This window comes from Austrofundulus limnaeus, unplaced genomic scaffold (genome assembly GCF_001266775.1).
Source record: "Austrofundulus limnaeus strain Quisiro unplaced genomic scaffold, Austrofundulus_limnaeus-1.0 Scaffold206, whole genome shotgun sequence".
NCBI lineage: Eukaryota > Metazoa > Chordata > Actinopteri > Cyprinodontiformes > Rivulidae > Austrofundulus > Austrofundulus limnaeus.
Genome location: NW_013952608.1, coordinates 782,582 through 792,664, shown reverse-complemented (window position 1 = coordinate 792,664; position 10,083 = coordinate 782,582). Strand labels below are relative to the sequence as shown.

At 41.3% G+C, this 10,083-nt stretch overlaps 1 protein-coding gene across 1 annotated transcript in view; it reads right to left on the bottom strand.

Annotated features, from left to right (window-relative positions):
• Positions 1 to 10,083, bottom strand: part of cryl1 (crystallin, lambda 1) — a gene marked incomplete at its 5' end in the record, with an annotated part of 61,734 nt that overhangs the window by 23,313 nt on the left and 28,338 nt on the right. Inside the window, 2 exon segments of the mRNA XM_014018982.1 lie at positions 6,376 to 6,474; positions 8,292 to 8,387. Coding sequence (XP_013874436.1) covers positions 6,376 to 6,474; positions 8,292 to 8,387 — 195 coding nt within the window.

Here is a 10,083-nt window from a genome sequence, read left to right as displayed (position 1 = left end):
ACACACACACACACAACGCTTTGATGACTGAATGTGAGATTTATCTACATCTACCAGATGTTTATTTGGTTTTGAAAAGTGATGTGGATCATATCAGTTAGAAAAATTTCTACAACTCTAAATTTGATCCAAACCTGTTAAGCCATGCTCTGCGGTAATTTGGACCGTCATCAAAAGCAAAGTTTGGCACTTTGACACCAGTGTCACAGTTTCGTCAGCTGGGACCTCAGGGTTATTTCTCCCCATGCCTCACAGTTAGCTGATCCTGTAAGGAATGTCCTGTAAATATGATTCTGAGTGTGACAGGTCTGTGTGAAACCACCAACGTTACACGCTGGATCCACAGATCCAGTTGGAGTCAGGAGGGAGAGGCTCGGCGGTAACAGAATTGCCTTGAAGCATTCTGTTTAATTCTCAGAACTGAAATGCAGTTTGTTTTGTTGGAGAACAGTGACTAACCCAGCAAGTGTTTTCACTTGACTGCATACCCACTTCAAATACTTTGCCAAAAGTCATCCAAATATACTGTTTTTAAAAAAGCCTAGACTGTGATGAGTAACTTTAAATTCTACAAAAATGTTAAAATGTTAAAACAAACACAAATGTTTCTAAACTTCACCTCATCTTCTGTGTTGGTTAGTTATATTGACATCAAATAGTGCCAAAGAAAGTTAAAATACAAATTTATATTAAAAAACATCTTGAGCTTTAATATTGTAGGTCACATTTGTTTTATTTTATATATTATTTTAAAGCAGAACACATCTCTGTGCTGTGACGGGGGGAAAAACGGTTTCAGAAAGAGTCACCTGACCTCAAYCCAACAGAACCTGTTTGGGATGACTTTTCATCCATTCAGTCAAAGAAAAGCACAGCTGCACCTGAAAGGTCCTCAAACTGAAGGAGGGTAAGTAAGACGCCACTTTGAAGCCGTTACATAAAAATGTTGCTGAAGCAGGCCCCCTGACGACGTCAGCAACACCACAACCTCCTTATCTTCAAGTAAATACAGAACAAACAGATCCTTGGTGGAAACATCTGCTCACCTCCTCCTCGAAATTTAAACACAGAAGGAACATAAATGTAACACTTGTCTTGTTGCAGTGAAGTTCTCAACTATTGTTGCAGTTTTCTCACTTGGCAAAACGTTTATCTTATTTTTGTATTTTTATACTTTTCTAAGAAACCATACACCCTCAAATCAGGGAAGATCAGAGGTCTGACTCTGCAGTTTGTTAACGTCCTTAGGCAAGACACCAAACCTAATATTCTTTTCACACACACATAAATTGTACTTTGGTTTATTTTATTCTAGTAATTATACTTCTTACATCCAGTGGGATCCAACCAGCTGTTCTTTTTTTAAAATTTTTTTTTAGGATTAACTGTGACAGGCCAGACAAAGAATGATTCAAAGGATTCTTATGGACATAAATCAAGGAACTCAGTGTCCCTTGCCTGGCCGTGGGTTACCGGGGSCCCACCCTGGAGCCCGGYCTGGGGGAGGGGCTCATCGGCGAGCGCCTTGTGGCCAGGTCTCTACCCATGGGACCTGGYYGGGCTCAGCCCGAATGGGCTAGGGTTTGCCTTCCTGTGGGCCCACCACCTGCAGGAGTGGCYATACGAGTCGGGTGCATGATGSCATGGGCAGTAGCCAAAGGTGGAGACCTTGGCACTCTGACCCTGGCCTACCAAAACTGGCTCTTGGGACATGGAATGTCACCTCTCTGGTGGGGAAGGAGCTTGAGCTTGTGTGTGAGGTTGAGAGGTACCGGCTAAATATAGTTGGGCTCACCTCAACGCACAGCATGGGCTCTGGAACCAATCTCTTCGAGAGGGGCTGGATTTTATTTTTTCTCTGGAGTTGCCCATGGTGAGAGGTGCCGAGCTGGTGTGGGTCTATTTTTGGCCCCCCGACTTGGTGCCTGTGTGTTGGAGTTKACCTCAGTAGATAAGAGGGCAGCTTCTCTGCACCTTCAGGTACGGGGACAGGCTCTGATGGTCATTGATGCTTAGGCACCAAATGATTGTTCAGAGTACCCAACTTCCTTGGGGTCCTTAGCGGGAGTGCTGGAAGGTGCTCCAGCTGGGGATTCCTTTATTCTGCTGGGGGACTTCCCATGTGAGTAATGACAGTGTGACCTGGAGAGGCGTGATTGGGAGGAACGGCCTCTCTGATCTGAACCTGAGCGGTGTTCTGTTATTGGACTTCTGTACTAGTCACAGTTTGTCCATCACAAACACCATGTTCGACCATWAGGGGGTGTCCATAAGTGCATGTGGCATCAGGACACCCTAGGTCGCAGATCAATGACTGACTTTGTAGTCGTGTCATCTGATCTACGGCTGCATGTTTTGAACACTCAGGTGAAGAGAGGAGCTGAGCTGTCAGCTGATCCCCACCAGGWAGTGAGTGAATCAGATGGCGGGGGAAAATGCTGGACAGACCCGGTAGACCCAAACGTGTAGTGAGGGTTTGCTGGGAATGCCTGGCAGAGGAACCTGTCAGACAGATCTTGAACTCACACCTCCAGGAGAACTTCAACCACATCCCAGCCGAGGCAGGGGATATTGAGTCTGAGTGGGCCATGTTCCGTGCCTCAATTGTTGAAGTGGCTGCCTTGAGCTGTGGCTGCAAGGTTGTCGKTGCTTCTCGCGATGGCCATCCTCGAACTCGGTGGTGGACACCCCGGGTAAGGGAGGCTGTCAAGCTGAAGAAGGAGTCCTATCTAGCCTTGTTGGCTGGTAGGACTCCGGAGGCAGCTGATGAGTATTGACAGGCCAAGCAAGCCACAGCCCTGGCCGTTGCTGAGGCAAAAGCTYRGATGTGGGAGGAGTTTGGTGAGGCCTTGGACAAAGACTCTCGATCGGCTCCGAGGGGATTCTRGCAAACTATCTGGCRGCTGAGGCGGGGGAAGCAGCACTTTACTAACACTGTGCTCAGTGAAGGTTGTCAGGAGGTGGAAGGAATAATTCTCAGACCTTTTCAAGCCCACCGGCACGTCTTCTATGGAGGAAGCAGAGTCTGAGGACTTTGGGGCTGGTCTGTCCATAACTGGAGCCGAGGTCACTGAGGTAGTTAAAAAGCTTCATGGCGGMAGGGTTCCAGGGGTGGATGAGATCCGCCCTGATGTCCTCAAGGTTCTGGATGTTGTGGGGCTGTCCTGGTTGACACACCTTTGCAACATCACATGGACATCGGGGGCAGTGCCACTGGATTGGCAGACTAGGGCGGTGGTTCTTCTCTTTAAAGAGAATTGCAGGGGCATCACTCTCCTTAGCCTCCCCGGTAAGGTCTTTTCAGGGGTACTGGAGAAGAGAGTCCGATCAATAGTTGAACCTCAAATTCTGGAGGAACAATGCAGATTCCGTCCTGGCTGTGAAACACTGGACCAACTCTTTACCCTCACTAGAATCCTCAAGGGGTCATAGGAGTTTKCTAATCCAGTCTACATGYGTTTTGTGGACTTGGAGAAGGYATTCAACCATGTTCCTYGAGGTACACTGTGGGGGGTGCTACGTRAGTATAGGATTGTGGGTCCGTTGTTACGGGCCATTCAGTCTCTGTACAAGCAGTGCAAGAGTTTGGTTCGCATTGCCAGTAGTAAGTCAGACCCTTTCAGAGTGGGAATTGGACTCCACCAGGGCTGCCCATTGTCACCAATTCTGTTCATWACTTACATGGACAGAATTTCTCGGTGCAGCCAGAGGGTGGAKGGAGTCCTGTTCTGTGGCCTCAGGATTTCATCTCTACTGTTTACAGATGATRTAGTTCTGTTGGCGTCATCGCGCCAKGATCTTCAGCTCTCACTAGAGCGGTTCACAGCAGAGTGTGAAGAGGCTGGGATGAGGATCARCACCTCCAAATCTGAGTCCATGGTCCTCAGTMAAAAAAGGGTGGRTTGCTCGCTCCGGGTTGAGGGTGAAGTTCTGCCTCAWTTGGAGGAGTTCAAGTATCTTGGGGTCTTGTTCACGAGTGAGGGAAGAATGGAGCATGAGATTGATAKACAGATTGATGCAGCTTCTGCAGCTTTGCGGACTCTGTACCGGTCTGTTGTGGTGAAGAGGGAGATGAGCTGTAAGGTAAATCTCTCTGTTTACCAAACAGTCTACATTCCTACCCTCATCTATGGTCACAAACTTTGGGTAGTGATCAAAAGAACAAGATCGTGGATACAAGTGRTCGAAATGAGTTTTCTCCGCAGGGTAGCTGTGGAGAAAGGAGGTGGTTCATCTAGTAWGGATGCCTCCTGGACGCCTCCCAAGGGAGGTGCTTCAGACATGTCAAACTAGGAGGAGACCCAAGGAAGACCCAGGACACGCTGGAGAGACTATGTCTCTAGGCTGGCCTGGGAAYGCCTTGGAGTCCTCCCAGAAGACTCGGAAGAGGTGGCTGGGGAAAGAGAGGTCTGGGCTTTCCTGCTCACGCTGCTGCCCCCGCAACCCGACTTCGGATAAAGCGGAAGATAATGGATGGATGGATGGATGGATGGATGAACTGTGACAAAGACAAAGCTGAAGAGGAAACTGCTGGATGTCTCTGCTCTGACAGATGTTTGTGTAGATCTTTGAACAAACTTAATGGACGTCTTTTAAGCTACTTCATGAAGTGATGAAGGTTTACATCATTTATGATCATCATAAATCAGCGTCCAGGAGGCATCCTTACTAGATGAACCACCTCCTTTCTCCACAGCTACCCTGCGGAGAAAACTCATTTCGACCACTTGTATCCACGATCATCATTTATTTATCATAAATGCTTTATTAACTACATTAACCTAAAGAGTGCGTATGTCCTTGATATGACAAAGTAAATCATTTAGTTTGTGCATATTCATCTCAATTTAACAGATATTAAAAGTCACCACCACATTGGTTTTGCTRTATATTTTCTTAAAGTTGATTTCTTAAAGTCGGTTTTTACATGTCTGAATGTGATCTAATTATATTTAGACAACATACAAAAAAATGTTGAAAAAAAAAGTAAAATCCAAGTATCTTCTTGTATCAAGACAAACTGTTCTACAGCTACAGGGTCACTAGAGGATCATTACAACAGAACTGTGTAACTTCCCTATGTAGAACCTCATTTGGTAAGACTACGTTTTCATGCAAAAGCACAACATTATGGAACTTATTGCCTCTGAAAATAAAAGCTACATTTGAATTTTAAAAATTCATCCACATGACTAAATCTTGGTTAAAGGAAAACCAAAGGTGTGATCATTTTTAGTATTTAGATTTAATGATGAGAACCGTCTGTGCAGGACTGTATGTGTTGGTGAGTTAGTGTAGTGATAATTTTTAGCGTGTGTTGGCTAATGAGGGAGGATGGAGAGGTACCTGAGGATGTGTATGGTTAATTTTAGAGGTTCTAAGGTTATTCGAACTGTTTGTTTTAGAATTCTTAACTTTTACGTATTTTAATGTTTTGTATGATTTTTTGATCATTTTTATTGCATGAATTTGTAAGTTGTATTGGTTGATTTTATGAATTTGTTGGCAGACATGCTTATATATTTTTTTGTGTATATGGATTCATAAACTGTATGTACTTTATTTGTGTAGAAATACCCAGCCAGGGACTGGAGTTGTAAATTAGCTGTAGCTATATACTCTTTGTGCAACGCATCAGTTACAGACTTGATCTGTTCTATGTTTTTGTATGCATTGTCCCTGTTAAACAAATAAAGATAAAGATAAAGGTAACACTGTCCTGTTCAGACATGTTGGTTGATGAGGTTTTGTTTAAATGCACACAGTCACCATCGATCAAGATCCCAACTATATGCATCAGAAATCATTTCTAGATCATCTATACCTAACTCTAGCAAAAAAGATTATTACCGTAGTTGCTGTATTCACTTCTGAACCGTTTCAGGTGATCACACACCAGCAAAGATGAATGTAAACTTCTTCACATTGTGTTTAATTTTTGAAGGGAACCAATAACAGCAAAAGTGAGCTGAGCACAACGACTTGGTCACACAAAACGTTAGGACCTGGCGACAGCACTCCAGATATTTTTTTTATTTTATATTTGATTGTTTTTAAATCAGTTTATGAAAACACTGTCTGTCCACACAATTCTAAAATAAATGCTGAAATTACCAAACTGTACCACAAGTAATGAGAGCATTCACATAAAAAACATTTAAAGACAGTGAAAGAACATTCTTCACTTGGCTAAAAAAATGCTGCTTTTCTGTGGTTTGGTTACTTGTATTTGCTGCCATGTCAACCTCTTGTTTTGAATGTTAATCAGCCTTAACAAATAGCAGTGTTAGCAGTGTTAAATATCAGTGGAACACCCCGGAGATGAGTCAGAAGACTGTAGGTTGTTTCTAAAATGARCATTGTGTTTCCACGTACCTGGACCAGCCTCCAAGACTCTGCAGTGATGGCAGCCTGGACTCTGTTGATAGCAAAGCCATCAATCTCTTTTCTCAGTCGGATTGGCACCTGGCCGACCTGAAACACGACAAATCAGACGTCAAGTAGAGAAACTASTCCAAAAAATATTAAAGCAACAAAACACAAAGTTAATGCCTCTTTTTACCTTCTCAAGTCAAACACTTGTTGAGAATAAACCAGTTCAAGCAGAAACAAAACACGTCTTTTTGGTCCACAAGGCCAACATCTCAGAACCAGAACCTCCACAACAACCTGATGTTCTTTGTCTAATCCGTTTCTTTTAACGATACTTTTTATTGCGTTCATGTGATTCTCTACATCTGAAGGTTATTCAAAGCCAGAAAAAAAAAAACGTCTCTGGGAGTCAAAATCAATTTTAGCAATCCTTGAAGAAATGYATWTCACCTGACACAATGCATATAGAGATTTGAACAAAGATCTGATGAAAYCTGTTAGCGCTCAGAGGTTGTGTTGTGAATGACTCAGTTTCTATGATTTTAGCTTAGTGTCTGTAAAATTGCCTGAGTTTGAGAGATTTGTAGTGTTTGATAAGGTTGAGTATCTGYTGCAGCTGTTTTCAACATGGGTCAACTTATTTTAGTCTTATTAAACTCCGTTCATAGATATTTTTCTAAATGACACACACACACATATTTCTATCCTTATTAGGACTGTAAATTCACTTCCATTATTTCTGTAGCCTAATCCTAAAGTATATTACAGGGCTATTCAACTGGCAGCCCGCGGGCCGGAGTGACCAAAGTTCGGCCCGCCAATTGGTTCATTCATCTCTTAAGCCCAAACCCCCGGTTTTCTACTTTAATTACTCTAAGTTCCTTTAGTTAAACATAGACATGTTTGGTATCTACAGAAACATCAGAAACTTGGCTACAAGCTGGTAAAAACCATTTCTATGCACACAGAAGATGTTAAAATATTTGTGATAAACATTTTATTTTTGTTTCTGATATTGTTTAATTATCACTACTTTTATAGGGTTCTGTATGTTGTAATCATGATTAAATACAGCAAAAAAAAAAAAAAACTATTTCAAAGGTAACAGATCTTTGTAATACTTGGTTTATTTACACAATAACTTTAACTGCTGTTCGGCTCCTGAGCTGTTGGTCTGCAGTAACTGTGGCCCGTGGAGCAGTTTAGTTGAATAACYCTGGTATATTAGGATCATTCTTTGGTCCCCAAAATGACAAGGAAGGTGTTTTATACTAGAAAAGGTCCTAAAAAGATAACAAAAACCAGGTATAYACACACCATGATAAGTACAACAATATTTTTATGAATATCACTTCATATATTTTGTTTAAAATTATTTTTTTTCTGAAGCCCGTTGTTAAAGGCAGTATGGCGGCTCAGCACCGACGCCTCACAGCAAGAAGGTCCTGGGTTCCATCCCGTTTGGACCTGAGGTCTTTCTGTGCGGAGGTTGCATGTTCTCTTTGTGCTTGGGTGGGTTTTCTCTGGGTACTCCAGTCCCCCAAACATCCCAAAAACATGTACAATAGGTTGCCTTAAGGCCCAGGCTGCCCTTGAAAAAGGGATGTGYGATCTCAATGGGATTTGTCTGGATAAATAAAGGTAAAAGGTGAAGTGTCTTGCCCAAGGACAGAGCAACTGAGACAGCTGGAACAAGGGACTGAACCAGCAACGTACCACTTCCAGGATGACGCCCCAGCCGCCCTGACACTATTATTTTTTATTTTATTTTGTACAATTGTTAAAATAAAAATTTCACATTTCTTTTTGCATTTTCAGAGGTTTTTGTTGGACTTCATGTTCCAACATGCTGGCAAACGTCATCACCCTGCATGTCCTGACATAAACTAGATCCAGACAGTTTAATCTGACGTCTTTACCTCAGTCATCAATGAGAAGGCAGTGTCCATAACTACGGCTGCTGTCTCTGGGTGAGGTACCAGCTCCACCAGTTTGACACAATAAGGTGGGTTTACCTGAAAAGAACAAGAGTGTTTYGTAATACGTTCTTACATTTGACTTAGTTTTAGGAGTGTTAAATAACGAAAAAGATCACCAACAAAACCAACATGTGGAAACACATTTAAATGTTATAAATCAAGTAAGATCAAAGGAAAACTTTAGATTTATAAAGTGAGTGAGGTGAAGATTTTGGGTGTTGTCATTGATGAAAAGCTGACATGGAAGTCCCACATAAATTATTTATGAATAAAAATAGCTAAATAAATTGCATTACTGTACAAAGTAAGGGAGTTATTGAATGATAAAACTTTGAATATATTGTATAATGCAATGATTGTTCTGCATTTTACTTACTGAACTAAAGTTTGGGGAAAAGCATGCAGAACTATTACAAATTCTATTTTTATTTTACAAATAGGAGCTATAAGAATTATTAGTAGAAAACATTATGGTCATCCATCAAATACATTGAAATTTTTGAAATTCAAAGATAGTTCTATTCATCCATCTTCTTCCACTTATCCAGGGTTGGGCCTCGGGGGCAGCAGCCTAAGCAGAGAGACCCAGACCTCCCTCTCTCCAGCCACTTGGACCAGMTCCTCTGGGGGAATCCCAAGGAGTTCCCAGGCAGCTGAGAAACATAGTACCTCCAGCGTGTCCTGGGTCTTCCTCTGGGTCTCCTCCCAGTGGGACGAACACCTCACCAGGGAGGCGTCCAGGAGGCATCCTAACCAGATGCCTGCATCATGATTTACGTGATTATAATATTTTACAGGTTAACATTTTACCTTTAAACACCAATTTTATTATGTTAAGACAGAGTTATTACAAGGAATGGAGATTTTTGTAAAACCTAAAATTTGAACCAGTTTGAAGGCACGGAGTACTTCAACACAGAGAATAAAACTGGAATAATCTTGAGAGACTGATGTTAAAACTGTTGGATCAATTTGTATGTTTAAAAGAATGATAAGGATTAGAAATGCATGTTTTTTATTGTGTGTATATATATTTTTTCTTTTAGTTTTTATTGAATGAGTAAAAAAAACATACAAAAAATAAAACATTTTCAAGTTTTAAATATCATTTCCAAGGGGTGATTCCTACATTTACAGTTTATTAGTTTGACAGTTGCTGATTAAATCAAATAAATGCATTAAAAGCAAACTAACCTCGCTGGTTGATGATGCATTAAAGATATTACTGAACAAATAAATCAAAAATCTGAGTCAAGCTACAACTAACCAAACAAAGCCAGTTTGAAGAGGTTGATGTGGTACAATAAAACTGTTGTAAATGTTTGAAGCGTTATAGATCATTTCATGTTGAGAAGAGTGGTGGAGCCAGACATTTTTATCAGGGGTGGTCAGACTGGGTCCACTACTCACACAGGGGCAGAGGTGTCAAGTAACTAAGTACAAATACCTTTTTACTTTACTTAAGTAGAAATTTTGGTTATTTATACTTTAGTGAAGTAAATATTTTTCAGCCTACTTTTTACTTCTACTTCTTACGTTTCAATTCAATTATCTGTACTTTCTACTCCTTACTTTTTGAAAATGCAAAAAGTATTTCATTTCTATTTCACTTTGACTTGTTTTTATTTTTATTCCATCTTTTCATTGTTCAGAAATAAATAAATAAATATACATCTATCCAGATACATGGAGCCCTTGGATAAAGTGAATTTGATTGTGGTTGGGCAAGAAG